The sequence below is a fragment of the Sturnus vulgaris genome, chromosome 1 (genome assembly GCF_052056855.1).
Source record: "Sturnus vulgaris isolate bStuVul1 chromosome 1, bStuVul1.hap1, whole genome shotgun sequence".
NCBI classification, from domain to species: domain Eukaryota; kingdom Metazoa; phylum Chordata; class Aves; order Passeriformes; family Sturnidae; genus Sturnus; species Sturnus vulgaris.
Genome location: NC_142243.1, coordinates 29,245,777 through 29,267,286, shown reverse-complemented (window position 1 = coordinate 29,267,286; position 21,510 = coordinate 29,245,777). Strand labels below are relative to the sequence as shown.

At 39.0% G+C, this 21,510-nt stretch overlaps 1 protein-coding gene across 3 annotated transcripts in view; it reads right to left on the bottom strand.

Annotated features, from left to right (window-relative positions):
- Positions 1–205: 205 nt before the first annotated feature.
- The window catches only part of BZW2 (basic leucine zipper and W2 domains 2), a 56,982-nt gene continuing 35,677 nt past the window's right edge, over positions 206–21,510 (bottom strand). For all 3 annotated transcript variants that reach the window (XM_014894405.2, XM_014894406.2, XM_088162529.1), the window contains 7 exons: positions 19,888–20,023; positions 15,866–15,975; positions 13,872–14,042; positions 13,337–13,483; positions 9,093–9,231; positions 2,313–2,435; positions 206–662 (listed from right to left, as the gene is read on the bottom strand). In XM_014894405.2, the coding sequence (XP_014749891.1) occupies positions 634–662; positions 2,313–2,435; positions 9,093–9,231; positions 13,337–13,483; positions 13,872–14,042; positions 15,866–15,975; positions 19,888–20,023 (855 nt within the window). In that variant the 3' untranslated portion in view covers positions 206–633. The remainder of the gene's footprint in view (positions 663–2,312; positions 2,436–9,092; positions 9,232–13,336; positions 13,484–13,871; positions 14,043–15,865; positions 15,976–19,887; positions 20,024–21,510) is intronic.

Below are 21,510 nucleotides of genomic sequence, written 5' to 3'. Positions count from 1 at the left end.
GGAATATGGTTAATCTGTCCAAAGTTGAAAGTAAGGATGGGAATAAAGATTTAACAGTGATCTCTACACCAGTTAACTACAGCTGCTAACTTTTTGGGGAAGGAGTATGAAAATGGTCTGCTGGCATTCTTGTGTAATTTTTACTTGAAGAATCATAAAAACTTTGGCAAGCCAGAACTTTACATACACACTAGTACCACAAAACTAAGATATAAAAGCCATTTATTCAAAAAAATGTGGTGGTGTCAAATCACATACACAAGCCAATATTGAGCTACAAACACAGACCAAACAGTTCTATAAACAGAAATTGGAGTGTTCATATACCATAGTACCTGAAAAAGACCGTTAATAAAAAGGAGTCCATAAGTATTTCATTTCACTTTTTCTATATGGCTCCTTGCTGAATGTCTTTGCCTAAGTTAGTGTACACTGAGCCAGAGGTAGAGTCCCAAGTAAAGCATCTAATGCCTCAGGGCTCCATTAAAAACCTTTATTCTTCTAAACAAAAGGAAAGTCTAGTCTATAGTTTTCTGTATGACACTGAAGTAAAGCCTCTTTGCTTGAACAGTATGGCATTCCCAAGCGCATTTGGCATTAACCTAGATTGAGACTGTGCTTTGTGGAACCACCTCAGTTCTCCTCCCCTTCAGACTCCGACTCTAGAAGAGAAGAGAGTAAAACACTTCATGTAGGTTGCACAAGGACACTGATGTGAATAATTCTATAAAAATAACAATATATCCTTCCAAAATGAAAATTTTCACCACACCTAGTACTTCCTAGGAAAGGCTGGCAGATCGAACAGAGCAAACAAGAAAGAAACACACAGCTTCAGGAGATGAAGGTTTACTCTGCTGCCCTCCATGGTGGAGCTCTTCATTTACAGATCTGTCGTCACTAAAATTTTCACCACGTTGCTATGAATGATTCTGGTCCTCATCTACAGAGCCACACAATGTGTAGCTGAGTTTAATAAAGGATCAGCATTATTTGCTCACTCTTCTAATCTCTATGAGTAGACTGTACTGCTCTCATCAGGAAGCACCCTTAAAACTATTTGCTTTGCAAATATCAATCATCATCACCATCCGGCCTATCTAGAAAGGATAAGTGGTGTTACCCTACAGGAGGTATGAAACATGTACAAACCAAATTTTTTAATGATTTCTATAGCATAAGATGTAGTTCATTTAGTAATAGAAGCAGAAGAAGTAACAGTAACCTAGAAGCAGGAATACACATGCTGGTTTTGTAACCTAAAGCTACTTTGTATCATATTGCATTTCTGTGTTCACCTGACAGGAAAGGGCTCACTGCCAAAAAATATTACACCATAGATCAGATTTCTGAGAGCAAACATGGTCTGTGTGTTCTAACAGAAACATTTTGTCTCCGTTTGTACTGGACTTTGTAATTAAGGACATCTGGCAGAGGGGACATGCAGTAAAGGATAAAAATAAAGAGCAACCGAGGCATGTAAGCAGAAAATTAAAAGGGGAAAAAAAAAAAAAAGGATAATTTGACCAAGCTTGCCCATCCAAAATCTCAAGTGTGAAAGCAGCTGCCATTTTTATATTGCTATCTGAACATGTGAATTGCTGCAAAGTTTTATCTCTTCTTTGTCACTAGTACATATTCCCTCCAAGTTTATAAAATTAATTATATTAAATGGATGCAAATGAACCCTAATAATTCTATCCCTATCTATTAACATGGATTTATATTCCCAACTGATGGGGAATTCTTTTTCCATAGATAAAAATAGATAACTTACTTATTCAGTAGAAGTATTTTCCTATCAAGAACATGAGGAAAAACAAGTTGAGGACTAAAGAAACTAGATCTCCTTCTACATAACCACTTTAAAGCAGCAAATACAGATCACATAATGTTAACCTGACTATTCAGCTAAAGCCAGTTTCAAGAGCCAGGGCACAGGCAAGCTCATGCTATGTGCCATTAAATATGACAATAGAAAAAAAGGCACTGAGACAGAAAACTGTTTGCCTGCAGGTGTTAGCACCAAGGCACTTGATGCTGTCACCAGTGCAGAGTTCCTCTCTGCAGAAGCTAAAAGAGTTTATCTATAGACAAGTGGTACCCAATGAATAAACGACTTCACAGGGACACCATAATCACTAAAAAGGCAGCAAGTGTTGTTAGGCTTTGGCATGCTTGGAAACAATCGAGACAGTCATCCCTTCTGTTATGTACTTCAAGTCCTGAAAACTTCATATCCTGGTACAACTAAAATGTGAAAAAGAAAATTTGTTTTGAAAGAAACCATAGTTCTTCAAATGAACTCATACCTTCTTCAGCGTTTTGCAGCCACTCCACAAATTTCTTCATCTGGTCAAGAAAAACACTTTTGCCTTTAGCAACATGTGCTTCTTTATACCACTTGAGGATAGCTTCTTCACTCAGAACATCAGCTGAAATACAGATTAGTGTTTGTTAAAAAAAAGTATTTTTTAGAGATCAGCAGATTTTGAACATGAGAGGAGAAAAATTTTTTTAAAGGCAGCATAAAGCTAATATGATTGCAGTGGAACAAGCTCTGCATGATCTATATTAGGCTACAGACTATTTGATGCATATAATGGGTTCTAGATGCAATAAAATGTGTAATTAATTAGGCTTAAAATAAGGTATCAAATATTGTGCTTCTGTCAAGAAGAGTTCTTTATTCATCTGTTTTAAATATACCACATAAGATTGCTGGATAAAAGACATAATCAGCCTGCACATCTTGGAAGTTACCACAATAAGAGTTACCATGCTATTTCTTGCTGTTGTATCACAGAATTGTGCATGGTTCTCGATGTCTGAAGTGACAGATACCTCCTGACTGACAGCCAGTAGGGATTTTTTGCAATCATTTCCCCCTAAAGGTCTTATATTGTTTTTAGCTAATAAATTTTAAGGTCACTATTCAGACCACCCATTTTAAGGGATTGGCTTGGATGGACAGCACAGATGACATTTTTATGTCAAGCATCAGGAACAAAATAGCTGTCAGTGAGGACATGTGAGGCTGAGTACAATTCAGAATAACGAAATACTAATAAATAGCAAGGACACTTATTGTTACCAACATATGCAAATTTAGGTCTAGCAACAGAACTCTAGCCCCAGGACAAAGCTCCTGTGATCCAGCCAAGCCAAGTATCTCAGTAATTGATGGCTGTGGAGGCAAAATCTGGGATCCACAACGGCATTTTGGCAGTTATGTAATACAAGAGGCAAGAACAAACAACATCATCATCAACAACAACAAAATCAAACTGTATTTGTTCTATAAAAAGACTAAAGACAGCTTTCTACACCTCATTAAAATTTCCATTCTTTCTGTCTTTGAACAAACTACCCTCCCTGCTCAAAATCAACACAATTATGTATTTCACTGCTTCCCTGAGCTTCTTGGTGCTGTCCCACCCACTGGGTATTTGCTTGCCAAGGCACCAACCCTGACCATCACCTTCTGCTTCAGCCTAAAGTTAGAGCAGATGTGGCAGGGAAGGGAAGAAGACAAACTGAAATAAATGACACTAAAACCCCAAAGCATCTGATCAAATGAGACAGAGGAGACACATTTCACATATGCTGTTGAATAATAAACAGATGGAAGCAACCAGCGATATGTTTGAACTTAATCAAAACTATTCCAAGACATTCAAAAGTAACTGAATATGAAATCTCCCTGAAAACTAGGAATTTAGTAAGTGCATCTGACTGGAAATTTGCCTTGTCTCTCAGGCACTTTTCCAATATAAAACCTCTTCTGCAGTTTACTGCAGCTGACAGTAATGCTGAGAAAATACAGGGAAAATGGGACTGAGCTGGCTCTAGGCTTTTACATACAAATTGTACATATAAATTGTGATTAGTGAACCTACAAGAGGCCAAAATCCACCATCTTCCTGAAATCACAATCTGCCACAATAAACTTTACAGAAATACTGGAGACAAGAAAGATGTTTTGAATATAACGTAGCCGTGGAAAGGGGTTTTAACCCTTTAAGTGCGGCAGAAATAAGACGCACAGCTACATGGTCGTCTTTCATGACAGGAAGAAAGAGACAAGTTTATTCAGAAACACACTTGGTTTTATAGCAGGACTTGCAATTCGAAGAGTAGAGAAAAGGTGATTGGTTCAGAGAGAAGACACCCCATTCCCAGGGCCTGGTCACGCACCACAACAGGTGTTCTATCTTGTTAATTCCTTTTTATTTTGACCAAATTATCACCCTGGGAGAAATTCTCCCTAGCCTTGAGCTGGACCAGCTTATCGGCTGGGAACAGAGCTGAAAAGCTCCAGCCTGGAATATTTTTCGGGCTATAATTTTCTTACTTTCTCAATATGTGTCCTACATATGTTGTATTAAATACTTGCTGGTAGTCCTTAGCAGCAGCTCAAAGGCATTACAGTATTTAATGAATCTGGATTTTAATTTAGCAAACTTGAAAACATTTCACATGGACTCGTGAACATGCAGTTTAATGTAGAAGTACATGTGAGAAGATTACATTTACCTCAGAGCCCTGAAGTTCACGCAACTACATCAGCAAAATTACTCAGGGTATGAGACACAAGAACAGGCAAAGAAAATCAGGAGAGATTTCAGAAAGAAAAACAACAAAACAACCCAAGTAGAGTAACCCTGACCCGAGCTCAAGCTCTAGCACACTGCAGACACTCACAGGTATGAAGCAGCTGTATAGAAGTGCTAAAGCCCGTTGCTGCATGACAGGTCACATTATGATACTGTACAAGGAAGCACCTCCAGGTAGGCACATAGCTCAGTTCATAAGTAATAGGACTCAAGTCTGGGTTTTTTATTTGAAGCCCGTAAGCTCAATGGTTTTGTTGCCAAAGGGGGAAAATGCAATTTCTCCCTCCCTTCCCAAAACCCCAATCTGATAAAAGCAGCATGCAATCTCACAGTGTGCCTTAAAGATTAAAACATTCGCCAGTCTGGAAGATGAAAAATTTGCCTGTATTTAACTCCATGGCAATAAACCTCTTATCCTAACAGAGGAGAACAAAATGCCCTGTGCTACAAAAAGGACAACTGCAACGCTCCTTTAATTTCTAAGAAATATTATGTGTAATACATTCATGCCTCCAGTGCTCATAAGGGATAGCATTCTCCCACCAGCACAAAGATGCTCAATTGAACAATCACGCAGGACAGGGTGTAGTTAATCATACCTCTGAGTTGCTTTGAAGCAGTGGGAAGGGAAAATGGAAGGAGAATGAAGGGAATGACTCATTTTGTATATATATAGTTATTCCTCATTAAAGTTGATTATAGATATATTTTAATGGCTGAAGCTGAGCACTGCGGTTTGTGGGCGTGTGCACATCACTTCCACTGCAGTCCCAGGTGATGTCAGCCCCAGAGAGCTGCTTTTCCTGCAGGTGCAGCCAACTGCCACTCCAACCACCCACGGCCAGAGCCTCCAGGGACGTCCCTCATGAAAGGGAGAAGCTGCAGAGCAGAGAGACTGAACAGCCCAGTCTCTTTTCTTCGGGGTTAACTGGAAAGTTACTTGAAGTTCAGGTCTCAGCTTTGCACTCAATCACCCGGTTCAAGTGAACTTCTGCTTTTAACTCAAACCACATAGCCACGGGGAGTAAAGGGAAAAGCACACCCTGGCAGCTGCCAACACAGTCAGTCAATCAACAAAATTCAACTCTATTGCAGCTAACTCAGCTGGGAGAACAGAGCCTTCAGGCAAGGGTTCTTTCAATGCAAGGAATGTCAGTCATACTACAGATAAGGCCCTTCTGGTTTGCTTTGGGTTTTTCCCAGGAAAATTTTGTATCAAGTACCACAAAAAGTACTTGAATAATGAAGATATTTAAAGATAATTGTGATCCATCAAAAAACAAAAACCCTGTATGAAGTGGAACTCGAAGGTTCCATTCTTCTAAGTGTTTCCTGCAGAGTTTGAGAATCTCTGTCAGTCTGCATCATTTGGTTGCTGCATTTCTGTACTGCAAAAGAATATCTCTGAGGCTTAATTGTGCCTCAAACCAGAGTCCTACTTCATGTGTACTTGTGATCAGTTATTTCTTCTTGTATTTTGTAAATGTTGTCTTGAATTCTAATGAAAAAGTACACAGAGACTTTGTGCTTGCCGTTTACAGGATTAAATTCCGATCCTCATGAAAGGAATGATCATTAATTTCAACAGTGTCAAGATTTCATATTTGAAATTTCAAGGATAGACAAACTAAAACAAAGGAGATCAACAGGTGAATATGATCTATATCATATTCCATAGCATTCCAGTAACAACAGTGCTTATTTTACCAACTACAACACAGAAGAAACTAACAAACAACATACATCTTAAAATGCAAGCATGGAAACAAGCAAACTTACTGAGTGCCACTCAGAATTCAGCAATTCTTATTTTGCAATTGGCTTTTAGATCTTAGTCAAAATGCAGCTGTCAGATTAACAACTATACTAGATTTAAGTGAAAACCAGAGAAGCAACATCATAGTCAGGGATCAGTATAGACCTGGACAGCTTATTTTTCTCCATACTCAGGAACACAAGGGTAGAAGAGTAATAATGTTGTCAACAAGTTTTAATCAGCTATGGATCTGCTTTTGTAAATTATACCTACAAGCCAGTAAGAAGCTGCTGCTACTTAAGGGAAAACAGGGCTTGGGTTTACATTGGGGAAAAAACAGATGCTCCTTCTTGTTTAGAGACAGAGTAATAAATAAAAAAATCAACACCACAGACTTTCAAGATCTTCTAGGTGCTAATGAGCTCCAGCTGTTAACATGTTTAGGTATTTCCAGGTAATTCACAGGAAAGTAATCCAAGGGCTATTTCATGATGGAAATATGGAAAGCATTGAGATGCAAGATGTTGGACATGCTGATGAGAGTAGTCATAGACCTAAATTAGTCAAAGCCTGACTGGCATTAGGTGCCTATCATCACTGCTGACTATTTTTATGCCCAGGAAGCACTCCCTCATAATGAGTAACAAGCAACAAAGTGTCCACATTCATGCTGGTACAAAGCTGCATTTTTATCTGCCCATTCACAGATATTCAGATACCTTTTTTTGTCACTAGATGAAGTTGATTAGGGACCCTGAAACCTCTCCAGATCTCGTGCATGTTACATTTAAGAACAATAGAAAGTGGAACAAGGCTGTCTGCTGTTCCCTCACCACTAACACAGCTTTAGGGGGCTTTTTTCCTCAGCGATTAGGAAACAAAAGATAGACTGTCATTGGGAAGTTACCTAAATAAAGTGTATGTCTCTAAGAAGACTTGGTGGCTTGTTTTTAGCGGATAGATATGAACTGGGGAGGAGAGGGTGAAATCTACCAGCACTGAAACAAAGAGGCAGGCAGCAAGGCACTGCACAAGCCACACCACGAGCCATTAAAGCTCAATAGTCGTGTAGAAGAACGAGGAATTGAAGGCCTAATGCTCCCAGAATCTTCCCTGGTTGACAAAGTAGCATGTCCTCACCTAATGGACACAGTTTAACTCCAAAACTGCGAAAACTAGACGGAGCTGATGCTCCCTGCATCCAGCACCCAGAAGGACCCTATGGCTGTAAGGCTGTAAGGTCAGGCAAACATTTGCCAACATGCAGCAGGTCTGTCATGCAGCTTCAGCCCAAACAGGGCCAGGAAGGGCTGGCAGCCGTGCTGCCGCATGACTGCGTCAGATGGCAGAGGCAGGTGCTGCAGCATGCCTGCCCCAGATATTCCAAGCAGGAGTACAGGCACGGCACATATTGGACAGACCACACACCCCTCTAGACCTCACGTGAATCCTCAACATTACTGTGGCACCTGTAGTGCCGAGGCTGAAACCTTCTCAGCCTGCCCAAGTAATCTCCAGAGTCAGAACAAGAGCAGGTGGGTGAGCAGAGTAGGTGGGAACTGGGTTCTTCAAGCACGTTAAGTTTAATATACAATTAAGTGATTTATTTTCTTTTTCATTTTTAAATGCTTTGGAATGTCAAGGTTGCTCTTGCAGGCTAACACAGTAATGAATCTACAAAAATTCTGAAGGCAATCCTACACAAGACTATTTCTGGTTTGACCATCAGTTATGCTCTGAGTGTACAGCAATTACGCCTCTCATTCACCATGTCCGAAGCAAATGTACTTTCCCAAAGAAAATTGAATCAAGTGATTGCTGCAGCTTCAAAGTTGTTCTATGGTCATTAACAGTATTTACAAATTGTAGAATTTGAGGGCAGAAGGACAAGGTGCATTGCTTTTTCATTTATCATTGAGGCCACGCTATATTGAAAGAAGGATAGAAATAAATCCACATGACTCACTTCCTTCTGGCTTCTGAAACCATGAAATTATTTTAACAGTTGGAACTCATTTGCCTGGAACATGTACCTGGACTCAACAGGGTGAACAAAGATCAACATTAGGATCCTACTCCTACTGATTTTTCTCCTCCAACTATTTATAGCAAGAACGTCAGAACAAACTGTTTGGCACCCACCCATCACACGCGGTGCAAGACCATTAGTCTCTATGACAACCTGATCAGAATAAACTTGTGAAGAAGTCAATTTCACAATAAAAATGAAATCCATCAAAACTATAGCACCTGCAAAAAATTGGCAGGAAAAGAAGAATAAGAAAAGCTCCTTCTGGTAGAAAGTGAGAAAAAAACCTCCAACTACAAACCCCTGAAAAATCTTCCTGCTAAGAGGGTTTGCACTTTCAAGGTTTCTTAAAATCAAGCTCTGATCTACTTTTGAAATGTGCCAGAAGTTTATAGAAATGTCTTCCTAGAACTGGTTTTATACAAGGACTAAACTGCGCTTGAAATGACTGGACAGTGCTTGATCCTGCTCATGCTCCTTGAATATGGGATGAAAGCAACAGAGGAAGAGAAGGGCTTGTTTTGGCTTTTCCTGCTGCCACACACTCCTTTGAACTATCAAAGCACAAAGTATTCCAGAATTCAACACCAACACAGCCCTCTCATATGCACTACGTGGTGAAACATCACAGGAGAGTGGTTGACACTGAGAATCCAAGCACAGAACACAACAGTGGATTATACGCTTTTACCTTTATAAAAGAGTACCACTATCTTCTGAAAGGCTTTCATGAAGTGGATGTTGTCATAACAGTACTCCTGCACCTTCTGGAGTAGGATCAACTCTGACTGGCCTTGAGTGCTGAACACAGCAAGCAAGGGGGCATATTGCTGAAAGGAAGAGAGGGAAAAACCAAAATTCATGTCAGCATATTTAAAAATAAATCAACGTTTTTAGAATAAACATCATTAATTTCATCCTTGAAAATGTTTCACTGAAACCTTAGATTTACTTGCACACTGCATTTTCTAAAACACATAAAATGCATATACACAAATATCCATGTTTTTTTGTAGCATGTCTTGCATGCTGTAAACTAAAATTTAGTACCACTCAGTTACTGAATTTTGTAAAATCAATTTATAAAGCCCATAATCTGGCATTACTTCTGTCACACATTTCACAATGCAGCATTCTGTTCATTCAGGAGTGATGCTTTACAGATGTTCATAACATAAGACACTCCATGATGAAATACATGAAAAGAAGGCTCCAATTTCACAGGGGTTTTAGAAGTCCCAGGAAACTGAAATAAAGTAAACTAATTCCAAGTTAACTCTGATCAAGAGTCCTTATTTTTTCTCATTACCACTATCAAGAATATCGTGACATCCTTTGGTAAACAGCAACATTTTCCAAGCACAGTATTAACTGCTAAAGTTTCTATGACAAGACAGTAGTAGTACATTTCATCGTCTCTTCCTGGAGTTGATAACAAAAAATACAGCAAAAACTTACTTGTTGTGCAATTTCCCCCTCTTATTTCAGATCTTAAAACTAAAAATTACACTGAAGGACCATATCTTTCCTTAAAAGCTAGTGTTTATATCCATATCTCTCCAATTTCCTGTCATCTTAGCCTGTGATGAGTTCAGCTACGACTGCAATCTTAAATTTAAGGTAATATTAAGAGCATTTTTCAGAGATGACGTTAAATTGCCTCTGATCTTCAGAGACCCTAGTCAAATATACATTGCATATTACTATTTCTTTTGCTCTTGCACTCATCAGCTCAGTCTTTCTTCCAAGTTTTCAGTAACCTCCATTCGGCATTCTCCAGCTGGATTTGCAACAGCCTGATATCACAGAGCTCTGGTCTGAGTGACCAGGGCTGCTGCTGGTCTCAGGTGACAAATCACCCACAGGACTGATGGGCATGTTTAAAAGTTCAGCACCTCTCTGCAAGAGGATAAATCCTGAGGGGTTTACTCAATATGATCCATGGAAATAATTACTAAAACACATGAAATTAAACTGAAATTTGAAAGGTTGTTCCAAAGAGTGTTTTTCAATAATTATCAGCTATTTAAGAGAGCACGAAATCACAATAGCAACGAGCAGCTTAGCAGGCTGATGGTATTTAATTCTTTGGGAAGAAACTCCCTTAAAATGGCTAGATGGAGCTAATACCAGAGGCCAAGTTTTTCCACTCCTGGCAGGTATAGCCCTATCTTTGGAAACAACCTCAGTACTTTGGTAACAGCACTGAAAAAGGCTGTGAGTAGCTCTTTTTCCCTTTTTAGCCTTTGTAGCATCAAGCTGGTAACTAGGCAAATTGCAGGGAGGCAGGACAATATACAGTGCAATTGGTTTAATACCCTCAGCAGAACTCACCTCCATCCACATGTTTGTGAAGTGCTGCTGTCTATAAACATTAATAACTTCTAATAAAAATCCTACATTTTCAGTTTGAAAGTAAATTGTCTTCATTTTGCCAATCTGACTTTATTCCCTTCACATTCCTCCCTCACTTCTCAACTGGTACAGGCTCACAGTTACGAGTTTCACAAATGTCTAATTGACCAAGGAACTTTCTTCACATTGCTGGCTGAGCAAGTGGCATTATTTCCCATTTGTGTCATGTTAGGGAGTGGGGAGGGGGTCAGCACCCACCCTGCTGCTGTGAAGCTCACCAGAGCCTTGCCTCCAGTGAGAATCGTCTGGAAGATTCTCCTCACCCAGAGAACTCTTCTCTGCACTGAAGGAGGCAGAGGCACTAGGCCCCAGTGTCACAGTGAGGTTACTGGGACAATTAGGAGCTTATTCTGTGAGATCCAGGGTTGAACAGCTTGCCCTGTCTCCTCCTGAGGTCAGCTCCTGCTGGTCCTGCCATATGGATGGCACACATGACTTTTACTGCACTGCCTGAGTACGCTGCTTCATGGATGCCCGCCTCAACCCTGCCATTAGGTAGCCACCCATCCAGCAATGCTTTTTAAGATCTGTAAACTAGGTCAATACTCTGTGTTTTGACACATCTTTTCAGGGGTGCCTTGTGTACAACTTACTGAAAGAATCTGGTAAGTTAGAGACTGGTACCCAGATGTCAAAGCTCTGGACAATATGCTTTGGGAAAGTTACCTGTCAGCTAGAGCCATACTTTGAATAAATCCCACCATCTGGTAAGTCACACATCAAGTATGTATTTATATACATCCCAATCACAGCACCAGGTCAAAGCAACTCCCTGACTGTTTCCTGGGACACTGACACACAGGAGGGCACAGCACTGAGCTCTGTATCATCCTAACACTGTTAATCCACTTTCTGGAGCTGGTTCATACACTGAGAGCCCTAAGAGAAGGATCCAAGATCTGTCTCCACCTATCCTAAGAGGAAGGATGTGAAAAATGCTGTTTCATTTTTGAAGACTGAACTGTAAAGAAGCAGATATTGAAGTCTAAATTTCTATTTCTATTGCTTCTATTAAAATCCTACCCGAGTGCAAATAGTAAATACCCCATACAAATTTTCCTGTTTTTAGAAAGTGAATGTACCTATAAAGATGCCTATCTTATAGGGACAAGATGCCTTACCTAATTTGCTGGGGATACATACATAGCTAATGGATTGAGTCAGTGAGATGTGTAGGACTAAACATCCAGTCAACAGGATTTGTACAAAGCCAGCTATGTCTCTCTTTTCCCAGAGTTCAAATATTCCAGCAAGTGTTTGTTAATTTGCCCTACAGTACTAGACAGTAATTCTCAATGGATATTTTGTTACAACTCAAAGAGAGATAATCAAATTTTACATCAAAAGAATAAGAAAAACAATGTCTCTCCTCCTTCTGGAAACTATCTTGTCTTTCCCCTGCTATTTGAGCCACTTGAGCAAACTTGAAGGCATTCAGTCTTACCATCAAAGACTACACAACATCCCAAGCGACTGCATTTCTAGGATTACTGATTGAGAAACCAAATTCAGACAAAAGGACAGCAGCAGTAGGAGCTAAACCAACACAGGCACACCCAAGTATGGAGAGACATACAATATGAAGAAAGATCTATTTTATCATAAAGAATAAAGCCCAGATTGCTTCTGTTCCAAGGCAAAGCTCTGAAGCCCTAGCTATGAGGGAGCATTCTCCTAGTCATAGATTACCTGCTTAAAAGGACTAAGTGTGCTGAAAAGCCTCTGCTCTCAGATCCAGTGTCCAGCACTGCACAATTACTTCAGGCTTAGATGAGGAACACCAATGATGGCAGTGATTGATGCCTCTGCATTGGTTTACTGTTTCTTTTCTATACCAAGGTCTTTAGAGTTTTGGTACCAACATGCAATGGTGCTACTGAAATATTGCAGTCTGTCTTTTTATGTATTCAGTTCCCTCATCCTCAAGGACAGTAGTTGGATCAGAGAGTAACCACACTGTACACAGTCCCAAGCCAGCTCTTGGCTTATCACTTGACAAGTCACCGAATATCCAGCTACCACAGCCAACATCAGCAACAACTGATTCACAGATTTTGGCCTCAGCATTCCTGCCTGGATCTATCCATCCCTCTGCACATGCCCCACCATGCTCCCAAATGTCTTTGCTTCTGGCAAATTGCAAAGGCAGTTCCTGTAGGCTAATTAGTAAGGTTTACTAGTCAGGTCTGAGCAGGCAGAGTCCCAACAGTTGCTTAGCCCTGCCCCAGTGCAAGGAGCCTCTCAGGGACCTGGCACCCTGGGAAAGCACAAGGAAGAGGTGCCCAGGCTGTGACCACCTTGGCTTGCCCTGGCACTGCGGGACTCAGGGCACTCTATGAGCTGAACTGCCTCAGTTTTGCATCCATTTGACTGAAGTCAGACTATACACAACACTTGGTATGCTCAGCATCAGCCTTCAGAAATCTGAATCTCCTGGATTCAAACAGTTAAAAACTTGACAGCCAGAGAATGTATTCTGTGAATTCACAGCTTTCTTCTGCTCTTCACCCACGCACACACCTTTAGATGTTTGAGGGCCTGCTCTGCAACCAGCTCTTCTTTCTTGTTCCATTCCACAGCATTCATGACACAGGTCCAAAGGAGACCAATCACTGCTGGCTCTGGCAGCTCATTTCTTTTCATTTCCTCTTTTACATAAAGCACTACCTGGAGAAGGAAATAAGGGACATTTCCAATGAACCAGAAACAATGCTGACTTTCCAAATACTTACAGTCATTTACAACAGTATGATGTAGAAGCATTAAGAAACAAAATTAGAACAAGATTTTGTCCCTCCCTTCCAATACAACAGTTAATGCAGTTAAAGGAAATACATTCTCAAGGATAAATGAAGGAGAACTCCCCCATCCAAAAGATAACTACACTTGGAAATCCAGAGGATACTTGCCTGCTTTAAGAGTCATAGAGTGAGCTGATGAATAAATTAAAATAGTTTAAAAAAAAACAGAAGAAATCTGTTCCTCTCTATCTAATGTTGACTTAAGTCTTTGATTATGATTACATAAACAGAAAGTTGTAAAAAACCACCTTTACCTCCTTAATTGGGCATTCCTGAGAGAGACGTTCTTGTAGTTCTTTTTGAAGTTCTTTACGAGTCCCCAGTGACTGCTGAACTCTAAGGAAATCTGAGAGTTCTTTTAGACCTGCTTCAGTAAAATACTTGGCAAAATGGTCCACATTCTGCCGGTTGGCTGGAAATAGTTCCTAAAAAGACAGGAATGCTCTCTGTTAATAACCAACTATGACTCTTGACAGAACGGAAAGAACATTTTTTAAGAATCAACAGTGGGAATAACCTGTTACTTCACTTAGAACACTGCTTGTATCCACACTGGAAAAGTCAACACTTCATTCATATAGCAGTGTTTCACTGTAGTGGAGGGAAAAGATGATGTCCAGTTACACAAATAAGCTAACACCCACTCCATGTGAAGTGCATGTACCTATGAATAGCCATGAGCCCAACACGTTGCTCAAAACAGTCCTAAGAGGAACCATACTTTTTCCAGATTCCAAGATTCTCGTGGTGAAAGTACAAAGGAATAGATGGTAAAGCCATTTAAGGCAAAGCACATTTATCACACCCTCCCAGCACATCCACACATTTATCTCTTAAGTAAAATACATTCAACAATACATAAGTGGGACAGGCACCCTGGCCCACCACTAATGCATCATGTAACAAAAAATCACAAAATCCACTATGTACTGTTAACATTAACTCCTGTAGGCATTCCAATTAAAAAACATTGTCAATTTATGAAAGTCCAGCTACTTAGAAAAGTTAAAATTATTCTTATAAAACACTCTAGAAAATGCCCCATCTTGGAAAGCATTCAATAGCATTTGCTTACCAATCCATTCTTGGTGCCTTAACAATGATCTGTGGCATGGATAGCACCTCTTTTTAACAAAAGCTGGAGACTTTCCATCTATTTACTTACTGCCTCATGCGATTAAGAAGAAACTTTCATGAGGGCATATATGCTAGGCAATATCATCTGATACTTTACAGTTGTTTAGTAGAGAAGAGTAATGAGAGTCAACAGCTGAAAGTTTAAGTCAGTCAAGCTTGTAATAGAAAAAAGATGCAGTTTTCTTCCTCACCCCCCCTCCTCAATAAACAGTGTAATTATCCCATTTCCCAGCTTAATGGCAAATTATTTATGACTTGGACATTTAAAATCAAGTACAAATTGAAGAGATGGAGGGGCGTGGGAGGCTGCTTCACTTCTGAAAGATACTTGCTTAATTATATATAATTGAGGTAGAAACAGGAAATACTACAAAGTCTCTGGGCAGTGCTACACAGCAAGTATTTGACTGGATTATTGCAGCAGCAATCCTTCTGAGGATTAAAAAAAACCCAAATGATCTTCAGAAAAACACTAGGAGAAAAAGGCACACGAAATTGCTACATATTCATATATTCTTTGAATACCTTGCTACAAATCCAGAACACAGGTTTTGAGTCCTAAGGCTGAAAGCCTTTCTGCACTGCACCTTCTAAGTCTGCTGTCACCACTGCAGGACCATTTATGCTACCTAGATGGCTACTGCTGCAGAAAATAAGCTTACTATTCATTCACTACACTATTTAAACACTGCTGCTTCAGAAACTTACATTCTAATCAAAATTCCTTATACTTCATATATTACTTACAAAAAGAAAACATACTTAAAGAAACATAGCTTCGAATCATCCTCATTTGCTGGTATGTTTTGCTAGCCGTGGTTAGAAAAAAACCCTATTTATATAATTCCTAAGCCCCATATATACAGTCTCTCAGAAGGCATCTGACTGAAGGAAAAAAAAGAGACAGAATGTAAAACCATGTGATACTTAATATTCCTGAACCTGTATCAATGCTACAGCCATAACAATATTGCTGTGTTTAAAAACATTTTAGAGACGCTAACAGAGTCTGAGGGGGAGTTAACATGCTTACAGCAAACTACCATCTGCATTTCATTTCCTTCTTTTTCCCTGGGAGAGATAAAGATTATTGAAAATATATTGTACTTACTAGCAATCTCTTATCGAGGTTGGCTTTTCTTAAAGCAGAGGTAACAGAATTGGCATCTTTCTCTGCCATCCATGCTTTAAAAAGCTTTACAGCAAAAGAGGCTGCAATCCCTATTAGAGAAAAGCACAAAAGATGTTTCAGCAATTTTCAACATAAATTACAGTTGATTATAAGAAGTTCAAGGTTACAAAAAAGTTACAAGACTGTGGAATGAAAATACATTTATGACAGAAACAAACACATAGTGCTGAAACGCCTATTTTTTCTTTAATGCAAAATTAGTTTTCTGAATTATGCTAGATTGCTTGAAAATCTTTTCTGCCCATCTCCATTAAGTTATTCAAAGATTTTCTTTGCAATTATTTTTCCTACATTCCAAATTCACAGACTGAGTACAATGCAAAAAGAAAAATTATGCATAAAAAACCAACAGGAAACTATTAGCACAAAACAAATGATAATCAGGAACAAGATCTAAAAAAACGTATCTTCAAATGGTTTTTTTTAGCAAATCCTGGAATAGGGTTAAATAACTTCACAACTTCAAGGTGACTGATAGTACTATGTCCTTCTAAGAGGCATTTAGTAGCCAGTTGTACTGGGCAGAAATACTATTTTTAAGTGAAAAAAAATCCTTCCTTGAGGCACAAATTAGTATTTTGTGTATTAAATCAAATGAAGTCTACCTCCACTAGCTGTGGATTTCCCAGGGGAGTTAATAAACCATTAAGCCCACACCTCCTATTTCCTAGAGCTGCACCACCACCCACGACTGCTCCAGATTCTCTCCTGCAGGGAGCTGAAGGAAGCTGAAAGGTCTCAGAGATGGAGCTCATCCTTGATGAAGGCTGCCTGTAAGTTAGTTATGATTCTCCACACTACTCTCATACCAACATCAGGGCTACTGAAGGCAGTGATAGTGGTAATGCATAATGAAAAGCACAATTCTATGCCACAGCTGGCCACTGTAGTTTTCTGTCTCATCTCCAGACAGTCCAGAAGCTCTTAGAGCTAATGGGACCTATTGGTGAGAAGGAACCTTTATAGATATTATTATTGTTATTATTATTTCTAGGATACTTTGACTAAATGAGTCACCAAACAAGAACAGAAGAGACTATGCCCAGACCACTGTAAAGTTCACTAGCAATGTTTACACATCTCAACTGTTATGGCAGTTTTGGCAAGCTTATTTCAGGAGCTTAGTCGTAAGACACAATCCTTAGAGAAATATGGAACCAGGGATGCACAATGCCATGCCAAGAGAGGTCAGCAAATACTTCTTTGGGCTTGTCTTACATGTTGGACAAGATGCAGCAATCCTAAGTGCTCCAAGCTGACTAACCAAGACTCACAAAGCTTGGTGAACCAGTAGGTGACTTAGGCATAACTTCCACTACAAACACTTAGCATATTTATGTTCTTATGTGATCAATACCAAAATTGAATGAAATGGTCTCTGTTACCAAGCATTGTCCCAATACACATATCCTACACATTTTTTCTAGTTTCAGCTTAAAACAAAGTAAGTTTTGTGCTAGTATCAGCATTAGAGAGTGTGCTGTTTTCAGCTGGGGTAAAGTTTATTTTTTCACAGTGGTTGTATGGGGCTTTATTTTGGATTTATGCTGAACACAGGGTTGATAATACGGATACATTTTTGTTATTGCTGAGCAGGGCTTTCTAAGAGCCAAGACCTTTTCTGCTTTTCCAACTGCCCTGCTGGCAAGGAAGCTGGGAGGAGACACAGTTGGGACAGTTGACACCAACTGACCACAGGGATATTCCAGACCATATGACATCATGCTCAGTATATGAAGTGGGGAGAAGAAGCAAGAAGGAAACATTTTAAGTGTCTTCCTAAATACCTGTTACATGTGATAGCACCCTGCTCTCCTGGAAGTGGCTGAACATCTGCCCATGGGAAGCAGTGAACTAATTTCCTTGTTTTGCTTTCTTTGTGCGTGCTATTTTTGCTTTCCCCATTAAACTGTCTTTATCTCAACCCAAGGGTTCTCCAGATTTTACCCTTCCCATTCAATCCTGCTGGTGTAGGAGTGAGCAAGCAGCTGTGTAGGGCTTTACTATTGGCTGGGATTACACCACGACAGAGGGAGGCTGTTCTAGGGCTTCACTACCCACATTTTGAAACTTACTTCTCATTTACAGCCCAAATTTATCACTGGCCAGTTCCTCTACTCTGTGCATGTGCTGTCACTTTTTTCCTTTAAATAGCTCTTTTTATTTGGTTTGCTTCATTCTTTTCCCCCCTTATTTGCAGAAAGTAATTTCAGCCATTTATTTTATTGACTAACCCCATTAGCTGCTCTATATATTTGCATAACTTTGCCAGCACAGGGGACAAGAAGTGTACACTTAACCTTGAAGAGATCCCACACCACAACCTAGACCTTTCTCTGTCTCTACTATAAGTATGTCAGCAATCCACAAAAGAATATTTTGTTTTCTGTCTACATATAACAGTAATGAAAACACTGAAATACGGTAATTTAAAAATAAATTAAATTTGTGCTCAAACTTGACAGATCTGTCCACACAATCTACCCTTATCTCCCTTTCAGCCATTTCTCAGCCAATGTTACAAGTCCCATGCTGCTCAACAACTCCCTCAGCTCACCTAATTGCTTCCTCATGTATTTTTAACCTCACCTGCCTGCAGCACTGTTTTTTTTGTAAATCAAAGAAATCATTGAATTTATTCATGTATGATCTACTTGCTTTGTTCCCCATTTTTAAACTATCTTTGCATCTTCAATTATTCTCACATAAAATATCTACCCCACAATACTGACTGAACAATATTTCCTCAAATTCTGTCATGAATGCATTTTTAGTATATATAAAACAAGAACTAAAAGTATATGAAAGCTCTGACAAAAGTTCGGGCTCCTAGAAACATAAGTTCATAATGCAAATAAGAAATGTATTTTTAAAATGCTGAATTTAAAATACAACCATTTCCATGATTTTTAAAAATTGGGGTTTTCCAATGTCTCTCTTTTTTGCATAACTAGGAAGACTTTCACTTAAACACACTGCAGACAATCACCCTAAAAACATGGATTAGTGCTTTTGTTTGAGATTTTTCCTAGTTTAATTCTGATTCCAAAAGCTGTGAGTGATGACAGAGCAAAACTGCAGCTGTGGCTTTTCTTTCTGCAGCATTTAGAAAACAAATGTAGTGGTTAGCACGCTGCAAATGAGAACATGAAGTTAGAATAACTTTTTTAAAATTAAAATTAGAATACATTTTATCTGATATATAACTCCTTAACAAAACCAAAAAAAGTCATGAAAACTGCTCAACACTACCAGTACATTTGCAATCATGCCAGGTATTCAGAACAGCCAGAGAAAGAAATTGTTGAGCAAGCAGTTGCAAAATCAGAACTTCAAGGTAGATGGCCATAAATATATAACAAAAATCCTTAAAAAAAAGTAATTTCAAAAAGGCATTGTACCTTAAAACTGAAAGAAGTCATTTACTCATCATATAAGAAACACGAATTCATGACCAAGTTTATCAGTCACTCATCACTAGTACTATAAAGGCAAAATGAGAGACTGATTTTTTCTTCTACAATATCCCACTGGCCTGCATGGGATCTTTGTCTCACTTCTCACTCACAGGATACTACCAACACTTGAAGAAATGCCAGTAGATCTCAGGAATAGATATTATACTTCACACCTTTATAGTACTGCAATAATACATAAATTATACAATTTTGCACACACAAGTATGACTTTCAAAAAAATCATAAATCCTTTGGGGTTTGTTTTTGTTATGCAGCTTTTTTCTGTCTGATTGGCCTCTTACAAAATTTCACAAAGTATGCTGGGCACTGCTGTCTGTATATGCTTCTGCTTTAAAATACTGATTTCTGTTGTACAGTCACGAGTTTCCAACTTTCATTTTATTGCAACATATATAATACGTTGCAATAAAATGCATCTCCTGTAAAAAAGCTAAGATAAGAAAAAAAGATATGGAAAATTACCTTCTTTGACTATATTGTCAGTGAAGAGGCTTGTTAAAATTGTAGCAGGAAGAGTCCCATTGGCTAAGAGGATGCCAGAAAGCATTGCCAGCTTTGTCTGCTCCGTCTCAGTAAAGGCTTTAAGAAACAACAGGAGCTGCAGGCCAGACAAGGAAAAAAAGTATATATTTGAGGCATAGGTAGACAACAGGCATAAATTAACAGTTTAATTTCTTATTTCTTGAGAAGTCTCAATGCAAATTATAGCAATCATATCAAAATCTATCCAGAAGCGTGACAGTGTCATTTCACTGATCCCTTGTAATTTCACTTTCTCTAAGAACACAAGACAGTGCCTGAAAGAAGCCTACAAAAAAGATGTAGAGAGACTACAGACAAGAGCAAGTACTGACAGAAAAGGGGGAATGGCTTCAAACTGAAAGAAAGCTGGTTTAGATTAGATATTAGAAATTTTTAGTGTGAGGCTGGCAAGGCTCTGGGATAGGTTGCCAGAGAAGCTGTAGATGCCCCATTCCTGGCAGTGTTCAAGGACAGGTTGGATGGAGCTCTGAGTAACTTGGTCTAGTAAAATGTGTCCCTGCCCATGGCAGGGGGTTTGGAACTAGATGGTCTTTAAGGTCCCTTCCAACACAAACCATTCCATGATTCTGTGATTGTGTGGGGAATATAGCCTTAGTCAGGTATAAACCACCTGTCTTCTCCAAATATATGTGTGTATATATGTAAAGATAAAAGTACTTGCCACAGGTTTGAGACACAGAAATTACACAATCACAGACAGAAGCCTGCCTATTCACATCTTCACACTTCTAGCTAAGCCACACAGACTTGCAGTTTGTTTTCTAGCTTTCGAAAATTATTGCTCATGCCAACAATAAAAGGATGGGAAAATATCTTGGTATTCTTTTAGGGAAGGGAACACAGCACAATCACAACAGATTTTTCACTGGCTAAAATAAGAATTATATTTCAAGTTCAGACACTATTCATAAAGCTGACAAAGGACAGATAGAAATACAGGCTGATTTAAGACCTTGCCATTTCCAGTACTAAATACAAGAGAAAACAAATAGCTGGAGAAAAAAATTACAAATCTCATCATCTTGGAAGATCTGAAATACATATACACCTTATAATTCTAAAAATAGCAATTAAGGATATTTTTAAAATCTTAATTTCCTATGTTAAAATTATTGACTTGAGAGCATATTGATGAAGCACATTATGCTCTTTTTGCTTTACATCAGAAAAAAACATCACGCAAAATTAGATTTTTTTTCAATGGCATTGCTGTTAACAATAATGTTTTGTTAGTGATCACAATATGGGTGATGGGGGAAAAAAAGAGGGGAGACAATAAAGGACAGTTTCATTCAATGCAAAAAGCTGCTGATTCCACCAGATGCTAGCTTACAAATTCACAGCCACCACAGAAGAAGGGAAAAAGGAAAAGTACTGCAGATACAATTTTCCAGAGTTCAAAAGAATTCTCATTTTCTTCTTCATAAGGAAGAAAAAATGGCACTCCTCCAAAAAGGTGTCATGACCACCTGCTGTCAAGGGTGTCAGGACACCCTTTTTCTTTTCTAAATGAGCAACAAATGCAGTTACAGCAAAACAGTC